The sequence below is a fragment of the Staurois parvus genome, unplaced genomic scaffold, assembly GCF_062004578.1.
Source record: "Staurois parvus isolate SC_StPar_1 unplaced genomic scaffold, SC_StPar_1.0 ptg001321l, whole genome shotgun sequence".
NCBI lineage: Eukaryota > Metazoa > Chordata > Amphibia > Anura > Ranidae > Staurois > Staurois parvus.
In genome coordinates this window covers 222,501-246,777 of record NW_028319117.1, presented here as the reverse complement: position 1 = coordinate 246,777, position 24,277 = coordinate 222,501, and the positions used below count along the sequence as shown (strand labels likewise).

Below are 24,277 nucleotides of genomic sequence, written 5' to 3'. Positions count from 1 at the left end.
AGCAAAGGCATTCAGTATGCACAAAGTGGATTTATATTATTCATGGCTGTTCAGGAATATATTAGCCCCTTTATGACTTAGAGTCAAACAAAACAAAGTTTTGCAACTTTGAAATGTGTTAGTACAACTGTAAATATCATCACAACTGCTTAGTGTACCTGGAGGAATCACACCGAGTTTTTTTCAGGACAAATTTTGTTTTCATTTGGGGGTAATTGTCAGCTTTCAACGCTCTCGCCCCAAGGCACAACCCGGCATGACGTCATATAACGCCCACCCGGATCGACGGGAGTCATTCTGCTATTGGCTGGGCAGGAACTGGTTAAACCCAAAGCAAACATTTATTATATTACAGCTTATCATTTCTTAGACGTGTCGGCTGCGTTAGTTTTCTTTTTTAGGCTTTCTTTCTTCTATTTTCATCTTCTGATTTAGCCCGCAAGCAGAGCTGTGGATAAGGGGGTTACCATCAGTTTTCCTGTACAGGGCGTAGACCAGCCAGGGGGGCCCCAGGCAGCTGGGTGAATAGGATGTGGGCAGGGAGGGTGATGGGTGGGCCTCTCTCCTGCACCCAAAACCCTCACCCCCACATGCTGCCTGCTTCCCTCTTCTCCTTCCCACAGGCAGCTACAAGCACACAATAGGATCCTTCAGGATGGAGAGTGGGGGAAGGGTCCAGTAAATATGTCACATTTACCAGCTCCTTCCCTGAATGAACACAATGAGTGATTGGTACTGCTCACTCACCGTGTTAATTCATAACTGAAGCCTAGTAAACTGTGTTTTTTTTTTGGGGGGGGGGGGCTCTGTCAGCAGGGGCGTCCCTAGGGTTGGTGTCACCCGGTGCGATAACACTTGGTGACACCCCCTCTGACGATCCCCACAGAATGGATCGGATCTGCGGATTGAGCATAGTATATTGGAGTCCGATCCATTATGCTCCCCTATCCGCAGATCCGATCCATCCTGCGGGGATTGTCGGCATGCAACCTATACGGGGTGACACCGGACCCGCTCCATGAAAAGGTAAGCTGTAAAGAAAGCCGACGATCCCCGCAGGATGGATCGGATCTGTGGATTAGGGAGCATAATGGATCGGATCCATCCTGCGGGGATCGTCAGCATGCAACCTATACGGGGTGACACCGGACCCGCTCCACGAAAAGGTAAGTTGTAAAGAAAGCTGATGATTCCCGCAGGATGGATCAGATCTGCGGATTAGGGAGCATAATGGATCGGATCCATCCTGCGGGGATCGTCAGCATGCAACCTATACGGGGTGACACCGGACCCGCTCCATGAAAAGGTAAGTTGTAAAGAAAGCCGACGATCCCCGTAGGATGGATCGGATCTGCGGATTAGGGAGCATAATGGATCGGATCCATCCTGCGGGGATCGTCAGCATGCAACCTATACGGGGTGACACCAGACCCGCTCCACGAAACGGTAAGTTGTAAAGAAAGCTGATGATTCCCGCAGGATGGATCAGATCTGCGGATTAGGGAGCATAATGGATCGGATCCATCCTGCGGGGATCGTCGGCTTGCTTTACAACTTACCTTTTTGTGGAGTGGGTCCGGTGCAGGGGTGGACTGACCATTTAGGCACTCGAACCCTGGGTCAGTAGGGGCCCCATGAGATGCCCCTGGTACCTTTCATAGGCTTCTTTGGGTGTGGTTTGAGTGTGGGCGAGGACACAGGGGCCCCATGATTTCCAATTGCCCGGGGGCCCCATGAGTTGTCAGTCCGCCCCTGGTCCGGTGTCACCCCGTGCGGTAGGTGTCACCCAAAGCGGCACGCACCCCCGCACCTGCCTCAGGACACCGCTGTCTGTCAGGTTGGCTGTAAGGGGCCCAGCGGTTTCTAACAGCAGCCCTGCCCGCGAGTCTGTTGTTTTTCAAAAGCACAAACTACCCAGCAGAATCTATTAGTGTACATGGAGGAGGCAAACCATTTACTAAAGGCAGGGGCGATTAAATGATCAGCTTTTATTTATTCATGCAAAACCTTCATCCCAAAAGGAAAAAATAAACAGTTTTCTGGAACGGCATATACAGTGTGAGCTGGAGTCTGGCTTCAGTTTGCCAGTCTGTACATCTAGTACTCACCAGCAGACTGACAATGCTCCTGTCCAAATGTGCCTCCTGTGCTCCCTCATCCAGAGTGGGGGGGGGCACTCTAATACAGGAGGTGTGTCACTATACAGGAGGTGCGCTACCGGCCAGATCACTGGGTGAAAACAGAGATGGGGAAAAAAGCCCTACAAAAAGAAAACGAATGCAGCCGCCACATCTAATGACCGGTACACTGCAATGTATGACATGTTTTGTTTTTGAGTTTTTTATCGCTTTAAGTGATCACAATAAATCCCGGTATGTGATCTCAGTGAGCGTTCCCTTCCGTCTATTTTGACATCATACTTTCATTGTAGAAAAGTGTTGCCTTTGATCTCCTCTCCGTCAGTCTACGCCCGCCCTCCCTACGACTCCCTTCTACTCTGTCATTTCCTGATCGGCTTGGCTGGTTTCTTATGCTGGGATCCTGACAGTATCAGGGAGGGGCCACAGCCAGAGAGAGAGAGAGAGGGGAAGGCGAGGGGACTGGGGATCAAGCAGGAAAGAGCGGAGAAAACAGGCGGACGCACATTGCTGGAATCTAAACCCTTTATGGACGGATTAAAGTGGTCCAGAAACATGAAGAACGCTCATTAAGGGTCCCTTTAAGGGGCATCGAAAGTTTTGGTGGCTCCCTGTTGGATAAACCGGGCTGGACGAGTCTTCGGAAAAATGTGCAAAACCGTCTTTCCAAGTGTACGGCGGAAATGAGAAGAACGATGGAGGAAGCCTCGAAAATGAGAGCCCTCTGCTTTTTGGTGAGTACGGGCTACTTCTGGGGGTCACAGCGAGTTACAGGTGGCGGGATTCATGTTACGTCTGGTGGTTTCAGGAGCAACCTCCATACACAGAACCCGATACCCGTAGTGGATCCAGAGGAAGAAAGAAAAAACTAACTTGGACCATGATTTATAGGGGGGGGTTGCCTTCCTCTGGATCCATTATGGGTATCGGGTTCTGTATGTTGAGGTTGTACCTGAAACTTTTCTTTTTGCCTGAGCTTGTGTATATGGAGGTTTTCTATTGGTTTAGTTTTCTTGGTACCTACCTGTGATATATCTCCGTATGCCGCCATGGGTAGGCACCAGGAAAGGGAAATTACTGTAGGTGTTTGGTACAATTTTCAATTTTTCTATTGGTTGAACTAGACAAGCTTGTATGTTAGGTAAGAGGGGAGCACACAGCAAAACCACGATGGGTCCCCTCTGCCTCTTGAATCTTCATCTCGAAGAAAGTCCTCCAGTCAGGGGCGGACTGATCATTTGGAAACTCGGGCACTGCCCGAGGTCCCGGGGTCAGTAGGGGGCCCCATGAGATGCCCCTGGTACCTTTTTCATAGGCTTTTTTTAGTTTGGGCAAGGACACAGGGGCCCCATGATCCCCTATTGCTTGGGAGCCCCATGAGTTGTCAGTCCGCCCATACGTCCAGTGATTGAGATTTTTTTAATGTCAATTCTAGAAGGGATGGCTTCTTCATCTGGCACCACATCCAGCATGGAAGGACTCCAATAATTCATTGGGAGCCACCAAATGGACTGTAGGAGTAGCTGGTCTGTGGGTTATGAGTGTGTAGTTCAAGGGTCTGCCTGGTTGGATATAAATCAATTGGATAGTATAGGTGTGTTCCCATGTTACATAGGTCCTCATCTTACAGAGCGATTGGATAGTATAGGTAGGTCCTCATCTTACAGAGCGATTGGATAGTATAGGTAGGTCCTCATCTTACAGAGCGATTGGATAGTATAGGTAGGTCCTCATCTTACAGAGCGATTGGATAGTATAGGTAGGTCCTCATCTTACAGAGCGATTGGATAGTATAGGTAGGTCCTCATCTTACAGAGCGATTGGATAGTATAGGTAGGTCCTCATCTTACAGAGCGATTGGAGAGTATAGGTAGGTCCTCATCTTACAGAGCGATTGGATAGTATAGGTAGGTTTTCATATTTCAGACTGCTTGGATGGTATAGGTAGGTGCTCATATGACACGGGTCCTCATGTTACAGATTGATTGATAGTATAGGTAGGTACTCATACTACAGATTGATTGGATAGTATAGGTAGGTCCTCATCTTACAGAGTGATTGGATAGCATAGGTAGGTCCTTATCTTACAAAGCGATTGGATAGTTTAGGTAGGTCCTCATATTAATGATTGATTGGATAGCATAGGTAGGTCCTTATCTTACAGAGCAATTGGATAGTATAGGTAGGTTTTCATATTTCAGACTGATTGGATAGTATAGGTAGGTCCCCATATTACAGATTGATTGGATAGCATAGGTAGGTCCTCATCTTACAGATTGATTGGGTAGTATAGGTAGGTCCTCATCTTACAGATTGATTGGATAGTATAGGTAAGTTCTCATCTTACAGACTGATTGGATAGTATAGGTGGGTTTTTGTATTTCAGACTGGATAGTACAGGTAGGTGCTCATATGACACAGGTCCTCATGTTACAGATTGATTGGATAGTATAGGTAGGTCCTCATATTACAGATTGATTGGATAGTATAGGTAGGTCCTCATATTACAGATTGATTGGATAGTATAGGTAGGTCCTCATATTACAGATTGATTGGATAGTATAGGTAGGTCCTCATATTACAGATTGATTGGATAGTATAGGTAGGTCCTCATATTACAGATTGATTGGATAGTATAGGTAGGTCCTCATATTACAGATTGATTGGATAGTATAGGTAGGTCCTCATATTACAGATTGATTGGATAGTATAGGTAGGTCCTCATACTACAGATTGATTGGATAGTATAGGTAGGTCCTCATATTACCGATTGATTGGATAGCATATGGTCTGTGAAACCCTTTAGGCCCCATAGCAGTATTATTATTTCAGGTACTTATATAGCGCCTTCAATCTACGCAGCGCTTTACATATATATTGTACATTCACATCAGTCCCCGCCCCCGAGGAGCGTACAATCTAAGGTCCCTAACTCACATTCATACATACACATACTAGGGACAATTTAGACAGGAGCCAATTAACCTACCAGCATGTCTTTTGAGTGTGGGAGGAAACTGGAATACCCGGAGGAAACCCACGCAGGCACAGGGAGAACATGCAAACTCCAGGCAGGTGGTGCCGTGGTTGGGATTCAAACCAACGACCCGAGTACTGCCAGGCGGAAGTGCTAACCATTTAGCCATTGTAACATGGTCTGTGACATCCTTTGATCCCCATTTTGGTCCTTATGGTGGTAGCATGGTCTGTGACACCATTTTGGCTCCATATTGGGCCCCATAGCAGTAGCATGGTCTGTGACATCCTTTGGTACCTATAGCAGTAGCAAAGGCTGTGACACCATTTGGGATCCATATTGGGCCACATTGCAGTAGCACTGTCTGTGACACCTTTTGGGCCCCATATTGGGCTTTATAGCAATAGTATGGTCTGTGACATACGCTGGGTCCTCTATTGGGCCCCATAGCAATAGAATGGTCTGTGACACTATTTGAGACCCATATTAGGCCCCATAGCAGTAGTATGGTTTTTGACATACTCTGGGTCCCATACTGGACCCCACAGCAGTAGCATATGTGTGATGCCTTTTGGGCCCCATGCAAGTAGCTTGGTCTGTGACACTACTGTCCGTGAGCTTTATGTAGGACCCTTCTAATGGTTTCCCCACAACAGGCCCCGATGGGATAGCCTCTTATTGGGCCCTCTAGCAGTACAATGATCTGTGACACTCTTCGGGCCCCATATTGGGCCCCAAAGCAGTAGCATGGTTTGTGACAACTTTTGTGCCCTATACAAGTAACATGGTCTTTGACACTCTTCGGGCCCCATATTGGGCCCCATAGCAGTAGCATGGTTTGTGACAACCTTTGTGCCCTCTAGCAGTACAATGATCTGTGACACTCTTTGGGCCCCATAACAGTAGCATGGTTTGTGACAATCTTTGTGCCCTATATCAGTAACATGGTCTTTGACACTCTTCGGCCCCATATTGGGCCCCATAGCAGTAGCATATCTGTGATGTTCTTTGGGCCCCATGGCAGTAACATAGTCTGTGACACTACTGTCCGTGAGCTTTATGTAGGACCCTTCTAATGGTTTCCCTACATCAGGCCCTGATGGGATAGCCTCTTATTGGGCCCCAAAACAGTAGCATGGTTTGTGACAACTTTTGTGCCCTATATCAGTAACAAGGTCTTTGACACTCTTCGGGCCCCATATTGGGCCTCATAGCAGTACAATGATCTGTGACACTCTTTGGGCCCCATATTGGGCCCCATAGCAGTAGCATATCTATGATGTTCTTTGGGCCCCATGGCAGTAACATAGTCTGTGACACTACTGTCCGTGAGCTTTATGTAGGACCCTTCTAATGGTTTCCCTACATCAGGCCCTGATGGGATAGCCTCTTATTGGGCCCCAAAACAGTAGCATGGTTTGTGGCAACCTTTGTGCCCTATATCAGTAACATAGTCTTTGACACTCTTCGGGCCCCATATTGGGCCCCAAAGCATTAGCATGGTTTGTGACAACTTTTGTGCCCTATACAAGTAACATGGTCTTTGACACTCTTTGGGCCCCATATTGGGCCCCAAAGCAGTAGCATGGTTTGTGACAACCTTTGTGCCCTCTAGCAGTACAATGATCTGTGACACTCTTTGGGCCCCATATTGGGCCCCATAACAGTAGCGTGGTTTGTGACAACCTTTGTGCCCTATATCAGTAACATGGTCTTTGACACTCTTCGGCCCCATATTGGGCCTCATAGCAGTAGCATGATCTGTGACACTCTTTGGGCCCCATATTGGGCCCCATAGCAGTAGCATATCTGTGATGTTCTTCGGGCCCCATGGCAGTAACATAGTCTGTGACACTACTGTCCCTGAGCTTTATGTAGGACCCTTCTAATGGTTTCCCTACATCAGGCCCTGATGGGATAGCCTCTTATTGGGCCCCATAACAGTAGCGTGGTTTGTGACAACCTTTGTGCCCTATATCAGTAACATGGTCTTTGACACTCTTCGGGCCCCATATTGGGCCCCATAGCAGTAGCATGGTTTGTGACAACTTTTGTGCCCTATATCAGTAACATGGTCTTTGACACTCTTCGGGACCCATATTGGGCCCCAACGCATTAGCATGATCTGTACCACCGTTGTTCCAGAACTATAGTAGAACCCTCTTGATGGGTTCCCCACAACAGGCCCTAGTGGGTTAGCTGAGACTTGTAGTTTCTCAGTTGCCAACTGATTTACCAGATTGTATATTTACATTAATTGGAACATATTGTATATAAAACATCTAAAAAATGTTACTGCATAAAAAAATTACACAAAAAAGAGGAAAAAGAGGAAAAAAGGTTTTATTTTTCAAAACCCCCAAATCCGTCCCCATGTTATATTTATTTTCCATCGATAACCTGCAACATTCACTTCTTATATGGAGAGTTGTGACAGCAGAGCGCTCAATAATACAAATAAAAACATCATAAAAATATAAAATATCAAAAAGCAGCTTGTACATTGAGTCATTTCTCGTCTTTCTCTGGGCTGGATGTGTTTGGTGTTTGCTCGACACGTTTGCTCTGCCAGTTGTTGCAGAATGAGTCTCTGTTTCCTGAATTAGGAAATCTCTTTTACGGGAAGCCCTACGACGACACTCGGTGGTACGGCACGGCCAAGCACAGAGTGCAGATTGTGTCAGCGCTGGCCGCCCCCTCCGCCGCTCGCTGGGCCTCAAGGGCTTACATGTCAACATTTTTGTCATTTTTTTATTACAGGGAGAATTAATAATTGATCGATAATTGATCAAAATTTGCAAATGAGGAAGGAAATTTTTAAATTAGAAATAAGAATCAGATTGAATGAATATTAAAATAATTAGGATTAAGAATTCGAAAAATGAAACATAGAGAAGTGACTCCAAAAAAAAGTAGTCCATCGAGTTTGCTTTTTTTTTTTTCTTTTTCATTTTTACATTTTGTATTTTTTTGTTATGTTTTTCTTTGTTACCTTTTTGGTCGGAGTATAGATCTATGTTTGTCCCAAGCATGTTTGACTCCACGTACTGTTGACTGGCTCACTGCCTCTGCTGGAAGTCTGTTCCAAGCATCAACTACTCTTCGGTTAAAATAATACTTTCTAAGATGAGTTTTGAACTTCCCTTCTGCTAGTTGGAGGTCATGTCTCCGTGTTCTGGGTCTTGGCTTCATATTGAAAATCCTGCCCTCCTGAACCTTATCCACACCCTTCGTGTATTTAAAGGTTTCAATTATGTCTCCCCTTTCCCTGCTCTCCTCCAGACTGGACATAGGAAGTTTCTCTAGTCTTTGATCTGTTTTATACTAAAGACCATTTCTAATTTTTGTTACCTATCTCTGGACTCATTGCCTCTTATCAATATCGATTTGTAAGTTCACGAGAACTGGACATAGTATTCTAAATGAGGTCTAGCTAAAGATCTATATGGAATCTGGACCTCCTTCCTCCTGCTGGTGACCTCTCTAGTAATACAAAGATCTATATAGAGGAATCGGGACCTCCATTTTTCTGCTGGTGACCCCTCTAGTGATATAAAGATCTATATAGAGGAATCTGGACCTCCTTCCTCATCTGGTGACCCCTCTAGTGATATAAAGATCTATTTAGAGGAATCTGGACCTCCTTCCTCCCGCCGGTGACCCCTCTAGTGATATAAAGATCTATATAGAGGAATCAGGACCTCCTTCCTCATCTGGTGACTCCTCTAGTGATATAAAGATCTATATAGAGGAATCAGGACCTCCTTCCTCATCTGGTGACCCCTCTAGTGATATAAAGATCTATTTAGAGGAATCTGGACCTCCTTCCTCCTGCCGGTGACCCCTCTAGTGATATAAAGATCTATATAGAGGAATCAGGACCTCCTTCCTCCTGCTGGTGACCCTTCTAGTGATATAAAGATCTATATAGAGGAATCTGGACCTCCTTCCTCCTGCTGGTGACCCCTCTAGTGATATAAAGATCTATATAGAGGAATCAGGACCTCCTTCCTCATCTGGTGACCCCTCTAGTGATATAAAGATCTATTTAGAGGAATCTGGACCTCCTTCCTCCTGCCGGTGACCCCTCTAGTGATATAAAGATCTATATAGAGGAATCAGGACCTCCTTCCTCCTGCTGGTGACCCTTCTAGTGATATAAAGATCTATATAGAGGAATCAGGACCTCCTTCCTCCTGCTTGTGACCCCTCTAGTGATATAAAGATCTATATAGAGGAATCAGGACCTCCTTCCTCCTGCCGATGACCCCTCTAGTGATATAAAGATCTATATAGAGGAATCTGGACCTCCTTCCTCCTGCTGGTGACCCCCTCTAGTGATATAAAGATCTATATAGAGGAATCAGGACCTCCTTCCTCCTGCTTGTGACCCCTCTAGTGATATGATGATCTATATAGAGGAATCAGGACCTCCTTCCTCCTGCCGGTGACCCCTCTAGTGATATAAAGATCTATTTAGAGGAATCAGGACCTCCTTCCTCCTGCCGGTGACCCCTCTAGTGATATAAAGATCTATATAGAGGAATCGGGACCTCCTTCCTCCTGCTTGTGACCCCTCTAGCTTCAACCAAAGAAAAAATAGGTCGAGGATGGAAAAATTTGAGGACATTTTTTCTCAGATAAATACATTTCAGAGTTGGCTGAAAGAGGCTGGAGGAGATCTGCACTGAGATGGGGAAAGAGGATGAAATAAAAAGGCGTAAACTGTATTTTATGGAGGAAAAGGAGACAATTGTTTACGATGCGCAGTGCTTAGGTAAGATTGGAGCTCATAAACGTCCTTTGCAAGCTTGATTTGTCATCAGAGCTGATGATGTGGATCTGCCCTTGAAACATTTCATCGGTGACACACGCTAGAAATCTCCAGGATAAACAGATGTCATTTAAATCCATTCATCATGTGTATTCTTCCTTTTATCTCGGTGTGCTTTGCGTATTTCCTCTAGATCTGTGCAATAATCCAGTGCGAGACTTCCTGTAATAAAGACCGATCACTGCTGCCCTCTCTCCTAGTGCAGGGTGACTGGTCTGGTCTCCGCCCCCTCCTGTAGTTTTCTGTAGTGGGAGGAGCCTCCTGGGTCTCTCCCACAGCTCTGCTGTCTGCACAGGCTATGTACAGCATAGTGATGATGTCGCAGCTACATTTACAAGGTAATATCTGGGTTTTCAAAGGCATTTGGTGCACACGACGTCAATTTATATCCTATGTGGCTATTGAGGAACAGACTTAAAGCAGTATTACGCCCCTTGAGGACTGATATGAATGTACAATATATACAGTTGTGTTCAAAATAATAGCAGTGTGTTGAAAAAAGTGAGTAAAGCTGAAAATCCTTCTAATAGCTTTTATTTCCATCCACACAAATGCATTGGGAACACGACACATTCTATTCCAAATCACAACATGAAGAAAAATACATCAAATTTGTGTTGTTCCTCTTAAAAAGATGAAGAAAAGTGAATATTAGACGGTTCAAAAAAATCGCAGTGTTTGTATTCTTCTTTACAAACTCAAACATTCACTATATAACCTGAGAAATGTTTGAAGATTTTGCTTTCCTTTGAATGACTTCATGAATATTTGGTTGTAGTCGCACTGTTTCTGAGAACTGCTGTACATCTGTGTTGCATGGAGTCACCCAACTTCTGGCCCCTGTGATCAGGTATTCCAGCCCAGGATGATTGGACCACATTCCACAGTTCTTCTCGATTTCTTGGTTTTGCCTCAGAAACTGCATTTTCGGTGATCAGCCGTGTTGGATTTCCGTGGTTCCTCCCTTTTCGATGATCGGGCGTGTTGGATTTTCGTGGTTCCTCCCTTTTTCGGTGATCGGGCGTGTTGGATTTTCGTGGTTCCTCCCCTTTTCGGTGATCGGGCGTGTTGGATTTTTGTGGTTCCTCCCTTTTCGGTGATCGGGCGTGTTGGAAAATTCATGAAAAACTACCGATTTTCGACTCAATGATGGTGAAATCGTACGATCGTTTTTAAAAAAAAAATATACGCTGCAGAAAACGCTTGGGTGTGAACCAAGGGTAAGGGCCGGTTCACACTCCATGCATTTCAGTTGCTTTTTTTTTTGCATCCAAAACGCACAGAAAGGAGGTTATATGGTTGTCGATGTCACAGTTCACATCAGGGCTTGCAGTTCCAGTGTGTTCCGGTTGCAGGAAAAAAAGAACATGATGCATTTTTTCTGCACAGAACTGTACTATAATGTGGTAAAATGCATTAAAAACGCACCGGAACGCACAAAAATGCATCAACAACGCACCAAAATGCATCAAAAACGCACCAGTACGCACCAAAATGCATCAAAAACGCACCGGAATGCACCACAATGCATCAAAAAGGCACCACAATGCATCAAAGACACACCAGAACGCACCAAAATGCATAAAAAATGCACCAAAATGCATCAAAAAACGCACCGGAACGCAACAAAATGCATCAAAAACGCACCGGAATGCACCAAAATGCATCAAAAAGGCACCAAAATGCATAAAAAATGCACCGGAACACACCAAAATGCATCAAAGACGCAACAAAATGCATCAAAAACGCACCGGAATGCACCAAAATGCATCAAAAAGGCACCAAAATGCATAAAAAATGCACCAAAATGCATCAAAAACGCACTGGAACGCACCCATTTAAAATGAAGAAAAAATGAACTGGAATGCATAAAAAATGCACATGGAATGCAAATGGAATGTCAAAAACGCATCAAAAACACACCACAAACACGTAAAAAACGAGTATGTAAAAATGCATCTGGACTGCGTTTCTATAGTGTGAACCAGCCCTAAAGCCGGCCATACACGGGTCAAAATTCAACCTAAGAATAATCGGCCGATTTTCTCTGTTAGTTGGGTCAATGGCACCGGCCGATATTCGTGGTTCCTCCCCTTTTTCGGTGATCGGGCATGTTGGAAAATTCGTGAAAAACGACCGATTTTTGAATCAATGATGGTGATATCGTACAATCGTTTTTCCGAAGAGAATATGTGGATGAGCCGTGACCTGGAGGGAACAGAAGTTTCGCCTGTTATATGGGGTGAACTCGGTCGGCCGATTTTCGAAATCATTGATGGCGCCATCGGATTACTGAGCGAATGACGTTTTCGGACAAAAAATTGAACCATGTATGGCCTGCATAAGATTGTGATTTTTTTTTTTAACCTCTTCACATTTGCGTGCAATTAAGAAAAACATTATGCACACTCTGCACGCTCCCAGCCAGGGGCGGACTGACAACTCACGGGGCCCCCGGGCAATAGGGGATCATGGGGCCCCTGTGTCCTTGCCCAAACTCAAAAAAGCCTATGAAAAAGGTACCAGGGGCATCTCATGGGGCCCCCTACTGACCCCGGGACCTTGGCAAGTGCCAGAGCAGGGGCGGACTGACAACTCATGGGGCCCCCGGGCAATAGGGGATCATGGGGCCCCTGTGTCCTTGCCCAAACTCAAAAAAGCCTATGAAAAAGATACCAGGGGCATCTCATGGGGCCCCCTACTGACCCCGGGCCCTTGGCAAGTGCCAGAGCAGGGGCGGACTGACAACTCATGGGGCCCCCGGGCAATAGGGGATCATGGGGCCCCTGTGTCCTTGCCCACACTCAAAAAAGCCTATGAAAAAGGTACCAGGGGTGTCTCATGGGGCCCCCTACTGACCCCGGGCCCTCGGACAGTGCCCGAGTTTCTAAATAGTCAGTCCGCCCCTGGGCTCAGCACACGTCCGGTACTCACGGAAAGGTCCCGATCTCCTCTTTTGATCGGGACATTTCCTGATCATTCACGGCGGTCACATGACCCTAAAACCCCGCCCCGCCTCCCGGCTTCTGAAACCCTTAAAGGGCCGGGAGGCGCCGGCGCCAAAGGGTTAAAGATGGTAGACAGAACCTATACCGTGCACCTTAGATGTGTCACAGCTTCCGCTGACATGTCGCAGCTCTGACCTCAGCCGTGTATGTAGGACACCATGTGTTCACTGCACAGCTCAACCTAGATGTGAACCCTAACCGGATGACATTTAGTCTGCTGAAGCACCGTGTATCATACACAACTGCCATTTTTATATTATCCTATGTGCTCGGCGCTGCTGACCTCCTGCCTCCCATTTGCAGCCGCTTCCCGTCTACAATGCACTCCAGCGATGGCTGCGTGACGATTTTCAATGCGGGTTTCCTGATGGTTTCGCCCTTTTGGCGACGTGAGCGTAATGTGCGCTCCGACGGAAGCTTGTGGTCTCCATTGGAAGACAGGGACCTCCATGGCAGGAGGACCAGGGACTGTTTTATAATGAATGCTTCAGATTTTAGAATTCAGTGGTAACCCACTTCCCGCCGCCCTATTGGCGTATATACAGTGAAGGAAATGTGTATTTGCTCCCCGGCTGATGTTGAATGTTCGCCCCTCACAAAGAAATGATCGGTCTAAGAATCGAATGTTCGGTGTAACACTGAGAGACAGAATACAACAACAAATTCAGCAGAAATGCGTCTAACAAATGATGACGGATCTGCATGTCAATGAGGGAAATAAGTATTTGATCCCCTATCATTCAGCAGGATTTCTGGCTACCAGGTGTCTTTCATACAGGTAACAAGCTGGGATTAGAAGCAGTCTCTTAAAGGGAGTGCTGCTAATCTCATTGTGTTACCTGTATAAAAGACACCTGTCCACAGGAGCAATCAAACCATCAGATTCCAAACTCTCCACCATGGCAAAGACCAAAGAGCTGTCCAAGGATGTCAGGGACAAGATGGTAGACCTACACAAGGCTGGACTGGGCTACCAAACTATGGCCAAGCAGCTTGGTGAGAAGGTGACAACAGTTGGTGCAATCATTCACAAATGGAAGAAACACAAAACAAGTGTCAGTCTCCCTAGGTCTGGTGCACCATGCAAGATCTCACCTCGTGGAGTGTCAATGATCATGAGAACAGTGAGGAATCATCCCAGAACTACACGTGAGGATCTTGTCAATGATCTCCAGGCAGCTGGGACCACCATGGCAAAGACTAAAGAGCTGTCCAAGGATGTAATTTCCGGGTAGGGGGTGCGCACGCGCCCTACCTGCACCACCATTGGCGGCCTCACCTGTCAATCACTGGGTTTCAGGTCGGTGATTCCTCGTCGGCACCAGGCGATCACCGTGTGTCACGGACAAGGGAGAGACAACAAACAATACAGTTCTCTCCCCTATCAGCTCCTGCACACTGCTTTGTATGGCTCTACATAGCACAGCCATGCAAAGCAGTGTGCTTACAGAGAAACACACACACTTAACCCTTTGATCGCCCCAGATGTTAACTCCTTCCTGCCCAGTGCCATTAGTACAGTGTCACTGTATTGGTGTCGCTGGGAATGTCAGTGACACCAAGTCAGTTCCCCCCCCCCCCCTCCCAGTGTCAGAATGTCCGCCACAGTCCCGCTAAAAGTCGCTGATCGCCACCATTACTAGTGAAAAAAATTGTAAAAAAATCCCAGTATATATACCGCCATTTGTAAACGCTATAACTTTCACATAAATCAATTAATTTACACATATTGGGATTTTTTTTTAGCAAAGACACGGAGCAGAATACATTTTGGCCTAAATTTATGAACAAATACATTTTTTTACTGGACATGTTTAGTAGCAAAAATTCTAAAATATTGTTTTTTTTTCTCAAAATTGTTTTTTGTCTATAGCGCAAAAAATAAAAGTGACACCAAGTCAGTTCCCCCCCCCAGTGTCAGAATGTCCGCCGCAGTCCCTCTAAAAGTCGCTGATCACCGCCATTACTAGAAAAAAAATTTGTAAAAAAATCCCAGTATATACTGCCATTTGTAAACGCTATAACTTTCACATAAATCAATTAATTTACACTTATTGGGGTTTTTTTTTTAGCAAAGACGGAGCAGAATACATTTTGGCCTAAATTTATGAAGAAATTAGATTTTTAAAAAATTTTTTACTGGACATGTTTAATAGCAAAAAGTCAAAAATATATATATTTTTTTTTTTTTACAAAATTGTCGGTCTTTTTTTGTTTATAGCGCAAAAAAAAAGAAAAAACTCACAGGCGATCAAATACCACCAAAAAAAACTCAATTTGTGGGAAAAAAGGGACATAAATTTAATTTACACATATTGGGATTTTTTTTTAGCAAGGGCATGTAACAGATTACATTTTGGCCTAAATTTATGACAAAATTAGATTTTTTACATTTTTTTACTGGACATGTTTAATAGCAAAAAGTCAAAAATGGTGTTTTTTTTTTTTTACAAAATTGTCGCTTTTTTGTTTATAGCGCAAAAAAAAGAAAAACCGCACAGGTGATCAAATACCACCTAAATAAAACTCCATTTGTGGAGAAAAAAGGACGTAAATTTAATTTGGGTGCAGAATTGCATGACCGCGCAATTGTCAGTTAAAGTAACACAGAGCAAAAAATGGCCTGGTCAGGAAGGGGGGTAAATCCTCTGGAGGGTGAGGGGTTAACCGCTTACTGAATGGGCCATGTAGATATACAGCGGGCCTGCGGCTCTCCTGCACCAGATAATGCACATGTACCTGATCTGGGTTTTCCAGGTAGGGGGCGCACCCACGTGGCCATCCTGTCATTCGCTACAGCACAAGCCAATCAGTGGGTCCCGGCCAAGAATTTAGAGCCGGGACCGGCTTGGTAAACAACACAGGGCTCTCTGCAGACAGCAGCAATGTGCCGCGGGGGGTTTTCTTCCTGCAAAGCAGGAAATAAAAACCGGCACACTGCTTAGTAAAAAAAACAGCGCACAGTAAACATTCTTAGGCACACAGTTAACCCTTTGATTGTCCCTTTCCAGCCAGTGTCATTAGTACAGCGACGGTGTATATTATTAGCCCCAATCACTGTGTTAGTGTCAGTGGCAGATTGCCCACCGCACTATTACAGTCCTACTATAAGTGGCTGAGTGCCACCATTACTAGTGAAAAAAAAATAAATAGAAATTCCAGTATATACCAATACGTTTGTAGACGCTATAACTTTCACTCAAACCAAGCAATGTACACTTATTGGGATTTATTTTTTACCAAAAGCATGTAGCAGAATACATTTTAACCTAAAGTTATGATTTTTAAAAAATTTTTGTTGGATATGTTTTAAAACAGAAAAAAAAATTATTTTTTGCAAAATGTTTTTTTTTTTTTTCATTTATATAATAAAAAACAAACAAAACATTGGTGCTCAAATACTAAAAAAAAAAAGCTCTATTCGCCTTAAAAACAATTACATACATTTCATTGAGGTACGGTGTTGCATGACCGATCAATTGCTAGTTAAAGTAGCGCAGCGCATGTAGCAAAATACATTTTAACCTAAAGTTATGATTTTTTTTTTATTTTTTATTGGATATGTTTTAAAACAGAAAAAAATATTATTTTTTGCAAAATGTTTTTTTTTCTTTTCATTTATATAATAAAAAACAAACAAAACATTGGTGCTCAAATACTAAAAAAAAAAGCTCTATTCGCCTTAAAAACAATTACATACATTTCATTGAGGTACGGTGTTGCATGACCGAGCAATTGCTAGTTAAAGTAGCGCAGCGCAAGTAGCAAAATACATTTTAACCTAAAGTTATGATTTTTTTTATTTTTTATTGGATATGTTTTAAAACAGAAAAAAAATATAATTTTTTGCAAAATGTTTTGTTTTTTCATTTATATAATAAAAAACAAAAACAAAACATTGGTGATCAAATACTAAAAAAAAAGCTCTATTCGCCTTAAAAACAATTACATACATTTCATTGAGGTACGGTGTTGCATGACCGATCAATTGCTAGTTAAAGTAGCGCAGCGCATGTAGCAAAATACATTTTAACCTAAAGTTATGATTTTTTTTATTTTTTATTGGATATGTTTTAAAACAGAAAAAAAATATAATTTTTTGCAAAATGTTTTGTTTTTTCATTTATATAATAAAAAACAAACAAAACATTGGTGATCAAATACCACAAAAAAAAAAGCTCTATTCGCCTTAAAAACAATTACATACATTTCATTGAGGTACGGTGTTGCATGACCGAGCAATTGCTAGTTAAAGTAGCGCAGCGCATGTAGCAAAATACATTTTAACCTAAAGTTATGATTTTTTTTATTTTTTATTGGATATGTTTTAAAACAGAAAAAAAATATAATTTTTTGCAAAATGTTTTGTTTTTTCATTTATATAATAAAAAACAAACAAGACATTGGTGATCAAATACCACAAAAAAAAAAGCTCTATTCGCCTTAAAAACAATTACATACATTTCATTGAGGTACGGTGTTGCATGACCGAGCAATTGCTAGTTAAAATAGTGCAGTGCCGAATAGCAAAAAAATGGCCGGGTCATGATGAAGGGGGTAAAATCTTCTGGAATGATTAAAGCTTGCTTGTTCCAGCTCCAGGATTTAGAAGCTCTTCAAGTGATATTAAACGTTCAGTTATTTAAAGTAGAACTCCGGGGCAAAAAAGTCTTTACATGCCGTTGTTGCTGATTTCCTACCTTCGCTGAATATGTCATCCATCGTCTGGTTCACTCAGTAGGTTCTCTAAAATAGCCGATTCAGTTTCAAAACAAAACGTTAATTCTCTTCAGTTTCCCGTTTGTAAGACCGGTTGCCGCTATGCCTCCTATTCCCCCAGCCACTGGTCCTGGCACATCCCTTCTGTAGTTCTTTCTCCAGGAAGCAGGGGTGTCATTCAGCCCCACTTGCAGTAGTGGGCGGACCGAGACTCTCAGACACATTCAACATGTACAGCCCTAGTGTGCCCGCCCACATTCACTACAATTCCCTGTGGTTGATGGGAACTGTAGTTTCCTTTTACTGTAGAAAGAGAGGAGAGGATATGATGTCATCCCTGCTGTTGCTCCTCCTCCTTGGCAGAGCAGATGTTGTTATCTACTGAACTACAGAGATGAGGTCATGAAAATTCGTTAGACTTTTCCATGAGTAGCATGAACAAGCGTTCCCGTGGGAGGAATAGTGCCCCATCATTGGTGTCAGTGGGAGGAATAGTGCCCCATCATTGGAGTCAGTGGGAGGAATAGTGCCCCATCATTGGTATCAGTGGGAGGAATAGTGCCTCATCATTGGTGTCAGTGGGAGGAATAGTGCCCCATCATTGGTGTCAGTGGGAGGAATAGTGCCCATCATTGGTGTCAGTGGGAGGAATAGTGCCCCATCATTAGTATCAGTGGGAGAAATAGTGCCCATCATTGGTGTCAGTGGGAGGAATAGTGCCCCATCATTAGTATCAGTGGGAGGAATAGTGCCCCATCATTGGTGTCAGTGGGAGGAATAGTGCCCCATCATTGGTGTCAGTGGGAGGAATAGTGCTCCATCATTGGTATCAGTGGAGGGAATAGTAACCCATCATTGGTGTCAGTGGGGGGAATAGTGCCCCATCATTGGTATCAGTGGGAGGAAAAGTGTCCCATCATTGGTGTCAGTGGGAGGAGTAGTGCCCCATCATTGGTGTCAGTGGGAAGGAATAGTGCCCCATCATTGGTGTCAGTGGGAGGAATAGTGTCCATCATTGGTGTCAGTGGAAGAATAGTGCCCCATCATTGGTATCAGTGGGAGGAATAGTGCCCATCATTGGTGTCAGTGGGAGGAATAGTGCCCCATCATTGTTATCAGTGGAGGAATAGTGCCCTATCATTGGTGTCAGTGGGAGGAATAGTGTCCCATCATTGGTGTCAGTGGAGGAATAGTGCCCCATCATTGGTGTCAGTGGAGGAATAGTGCCCCATCATTGGTGTCAGTGGAGGAATAGTGCCCCATCATTGGTGTCAGTGGGAGGAATAGTGCCCATCAAAGGTGTCAGTGGGAGGAATAGTGCCCATCATTGGTGTCAGTGGAGGAATAGTGCCCCATCATTGTTATCAGTGGAGGAATAGTGCCCCATCATTGGTGTCAGTGGGAGGAATAGTGCCCCATCATTGGTGTCAGTGGGAGGAATAGTGCCCCATCATTGGTGTCAGTGGGAGGAATAGTGCCCCATCATTGGTGTCAGTGGGAGTAATAGTGCCCCATCATTGGCGTCAGTGGGAGGAATAGTGCCCCATCATTGGCGTCAGTGGGAGGAATAGTGCCCCATCATTGGTGTCAGTGGGAGGAATAGTGCCCCATCATTGGTGTCAGTGGGAGGAATAGTGCCCCATCATTAGTATCAGTGGGAGGACTAGTGCCCCATCATTGGTGTCAGTGGGAGGAATAGTGCCCCATCATTGGTGTCAGTGGGAGGAATAGTGCTCCATCATTGGTATCAGTGGAGGGAATAGTAACCCATCATTGGTGTCAGTGGGGGGAATAGTGCCCCATCATTGGTATCAGTGGGAGGAAAAGTGTCCCATCATTGGTGTCAGTGGGAGGAGTAGTGCCCCATCATTGGTGTCAGTGGGAAGGAATAGTGCCCCATCATTGGTGTCAGTGGGAGGAATAGTGCCCATCATTGGTGTCAGTGGAGGAATAGTGCCCCATCATTGGTGTCAGTGGGAGGAATAGTGCCCATCATTGGTGTCAGTGGGAGGAATAGTGCCCCATCATTGTTATCAGTGGAGGAATAGTGCCGTATCATTGGTGTCAGTGGAAGGAATAGTGTCCCATCATTGGTGTCAGTGGAGGAATAGTGCCCCATCATTGGTGTCAGTGGAGGAATAGTGCCCCATCATTGGTGTCAGTGGAGGAATAGTGCCCCATCATAGGTGTCAGTGGGAGGAATAGTGCCCCATCATTGGTATCAGTGGGAGGAATAGTGCCCATCATTGGTGTCAGTGGGAGGAATAGTGCCCCATTATTGGTGTCAGTGGGAGGAATAGTGCCCCATCATTGGTGTCAGTGGGAGGAATAGTGCCCCATCATTGGTGTCAGTGGGAGGAATAGTGCCCCATCATTGGTGTCAGTGGGAGGAATAGCGCCCCATCATTGGTGTCAGTGGGAGGAATAGTGCTCCATCATTGGTGTCAGTGGGAGGAATAGCGCCCCATCATTGGTGTCAGTGGGAGGAATAGTGCTCCATCATTGGTGTCAGTGGGAGGAATAGCGCCCCATCATTGGTGTCAGTGGGAGGAATAGTGCCCCATCATTGGTGTCAGTGGGAGGAATAGCGCCCCATCATTGGTGTCAGTGGGAGGAATAGTGCCCCATCATTGGTATCAGTGGGAGGAATAGCGCCTCATCATTGGTATCAGTGGGAGGAATAGTGCCCCATCATTGGTGTCAGTGGGAGGAATAGTGCCCCATCATTGGTGTCAGTGGGAGGAATAGTGCCCCATCATTGGTGTCAGTGGGAGGAATAGTGCCCCATCATTGGTGTCAGTGGGAGGAATAGTGCCCCATCATTGGTATCAGTATGAGGAATAGTGCCCCATCATTGGTGTCAGTGGGAGGAATAGTGCCCCATCATTGGTGTCAGTGGGAGGAATAGTGCCCCATCATTGGTGTCAGTGGGAGGAATAGTGCCCCATCATTGGTGTCAGTGGGAGGAATAGCGCCCCATCATTGGTGTCATTTTCATGAGACATCCCTTGCAGGAAAGGTGGACTTCTGTGTGCGATAATATCTGAAATATGAGAATTGTATCCCGTGTTACTGACTCCGGGGATTTCTGGTGTCATCGGGCTGTTCTCTTTGTATCAGCTGACTTTCTACGAAAGCAAATTCTCCCTCCAGGTGGAAATTCAATCGTACGGCAGAAACTATTAGTCACGGGTCACACTGATGCGTTTTTTAATGTTCTTTTTGCTGAAACGCACTACAGCCCATTTAACATGGTTTCCTATGGAACACGTCCACATTTCTGCGTTTTTGGAAAGGGGCGGGGACTTTTTTAAACGCAAAAAGCAACAATTTTGCTACAATAGAGTTCAATGGAGAAGCTGCTGAAACGCATGTAGTGCATTTTTGCTGCATTTTGCGTTTTTAATCTGCCCCACAACAAAAACATAACAAAAAAAAGATCAAAACGCAGCAAAAACACGCATGCAAAAACTCAAACCGCACTGCAAAATGGACAAAACACGCACTGCATTGGTGTGCACCGGGCCTTCGGCTACAATCACCCGTGTGAGACTTGTCATGCGACTTTGAAGGTTACGTACTATACTGCAAGATGCCAAATATGGTGCAGATCTGCATAAAAAAAAACTGCTTTTTAGGCTCCATTCACATTTGTATGGCTTCAAAATCATGCAATTTTTATTGAGACTTTACAGTGCGACTTAATGCGTCTTTGATGCGACTTGATGCGTCTTTGATGCGACTTTGCTGCGTCTTTGACACGACTTTGATGCGTCTTTGACACGACTTTGATGCTTCTTTGACACGACTTTGATGCTCCTTTGACACGACTTTGATGCGTCTTTGACACGACTTTGATGCTTCTTTGACACGACTTTGATGCGTGTTTGACACGACTTTGATGCTCCTTTGACACGACTTTGCTGCGTCTTTGACACGACTTTGATGCGTCTTTGACACGACTTTGATGCTTCTTTGACACAACTTTGATGCGTCTTTGACACGACTTTAATGCTTCTTTGACACGACTTTGATGCTTCTTTGACACGACTTTGATGCGTGTTTGACACGACTTTGATGCGTGTTTGACACGACTTTGATGCTCCTTTGACACGACTTTGCTGCGTCTTTGACACGACTTTGATGCGTCTTTGACACGACTTTGATGCTTCTTTGACACAACTTTGATGCGTCTTTGACACGACTTTAATGCTTCTTTGACACGACTTTGATGCTTCTTTGACACGACTTTGATGCGTGTTTGACACGACTTTGATGCGTGTTTGACACGACTTTGATGCTCCTTTTACACGACTTTGATGCTTCTTTGACACGACTTTGATGCGTCTTTGACACGACTTTGATGCGACTTTGATGCTTCTTTGACATGACTTTTAATGCATCTTTGACACGACTTTGATGCGTCTTTGACATGACTTTGATGCATCTTAGACACAATTTTGACGCAACTTTAGATAAGTACGGCTTTAGCGCAACTTTGGTTTTGACCAAGGATGATTGTGCTGCACAAAGTCGCACACAAGTTGCATGCATATCATTCAGATGCCACGTTCATGCAACTTTGGAGGGTTCACACTGAAGTCTACCAAGGTAGTGAAAGAAATACTTTCAAGTCACTGCAATTTGAAGTTGCACAGATATGAATGGTACTCATTGGAAAACATGTGGTGCGACTTGTCATGCGACTTTGGACCCAAAAGTCGCATGACAAGTCGCATCACGTTTCCCAACACTCTGTACATTACACACTCCAGACCCCTGCACTCTGCGCATTACACACTCCTTACCCCTACACTCTGTACATTACACACTCCTGACCCCTACACTCTGTACATTACACACTCCTGACCCCTACACTCTGTACATTACACACTCCTTACCCCTACACTCTGTACATTACACACTCCTGACCCCTACACTCTGTACATTACACACTCCTGACCCCTACACTCTGTACATTACACACTCCTTACCCCTACACTCTGTACATTACACACTCCTGACCCCTACACTCTGCGCATTACACACTCCTGACCCCTACACTCTGCGCATTACACACTCCTGACCCCTACACTCTGCGCATTACACACTCCTGACCCCTGCACTATACGCATTTCGCACTTCTGACCCCTGAACTCTGCACATTAAACACTCCTGAGCCCTGCACTCTAAGCATTACACACTCCTGACCCCTGAATACTACACGTTACTCACTCCTGACCCCTGAATACTACACGTTACTCACTTCTGACCCCTGAACACTATGCATTACACACTCCTGATCCCTGGAAGGGTTACAGAATCGCAGCAGCAGAGAAGAATGCTGTCTCCTGCCCCGCCAGGCAAGTCTGTGCCATGTCAACCTTCCATGCTCATTCACACGTCGCATTGCTGTGTGCTTTACCTCGAAACGCGTCCAATAGGTCAGTGCGATGTGTTGCCTTGCGACCGACCCGCATACCAGTACAGCGAAGATATGCGACAAGGCACATAAGTGAGTGCAAAAACATTTTGGCAGCACTATTGGCACTAACCTGTTGAAAAGCTGCCATTCAAATGAATGCAATCGCATTACCGTGCCAGACCGTGCTTTACCACACCTTACCACGCCTTACTGCGCCTTACCACGCCTTACCGCGCCTTACTGCGCCTTACCAGCGTCTTACTGTGCCAGACCGCGCCACCAGAGCATGTGTGTATAAGCGAGCCCACAAATTGTCCGGCAGGTAAAAGTCGTGCGTTTTAGAAGGAAATTCCCGGCACATTTATTATCGGCGCACTTCCTTATACCGCGCTATTGTTCTATTGAATGGCTTTTGTTGTTCTCATTGTAACATGTTTCAGGCAGGGAGACCTCTAGGCGGCTCTATGGGGAACTGAAACAATGTCAGCTCTTCAGAAGAAGCAATGATCTGCGATTCCCACCCTACCACACCCCATGCGGCGTGCGACATCCTTCTACCGCCATCCCTAAACCTCATCAGTGGCTCTATTCACACTTGTGCGACTCGTCATGCGACTTTGGACACATAAAGTCGCAGCCGGTGTATTTCAATAGAAAAACAGTTCAAATCAATGCGACTTAAAGTTGTAGCGACTTTAGGAAGGTTCCTGCGCTACTTTGTTGCGACTATAATGAGACGTGAGTGCCATAGACTGCAATGTAAACTCTCAAAAAGTTGCATGAGAGTCCAATCTTAATGTTACCAATGCGACAGTTGTGCAACAGTCAAAGTCACATCCAAGCCACACCCACATCCAAAGTTGCATCAAAGTCACATCCACATCCAAAGTTGCATCAAAGTCGCATCAAAGCCACACACACATCCAAAGTTGCATCAAAGTCACATCCACATCCAAAGTTGCATCAAAGTCGTATCCAAGCCACACACACATCCAAAGTTGCATCAAAGTCGCATCCAAGCCACACCCACATCCAAAGTTTCATCAAAGTCGCATCTAAGCCACACACACACCCAAAGTCGCATCCAAGCCACACCCACATCCAAAGTTTCATCAAAGTCGCATCTAAGCCACACACACACCCAAAGTCGCATCCAAGCCACACCCACATCCAAAG

At 45.0% G+C, this 24,277-nt stretch overlaps 1 protein-coding gene across 1 annotated transcript in view; it reads left to right on the top strand.

Moving 5' to 3' along the window:
- The first annotated feature begins 2,560 nt into the window (after positions 1-2,560).
- The window catches only part of TNFRSF1A (TNF receptor superfamily member 1A), a 49,217-nt gene continuing 27,500 nt past the window's right edge, over positions 2,561-24,277 (top strand). Inside the window, exon 1 of the mRNA XM_089661182.1 lies at positions 2,561-2,872. Coding sequence (XP_089517308.1) covers positions 2,822-2,872 — 51 coding nt within the window. The 5' untranslated portion in view covers positions 2,561-2,821. The remainder of the gene's footprint in view (positions 2,873-24,277) is intronic.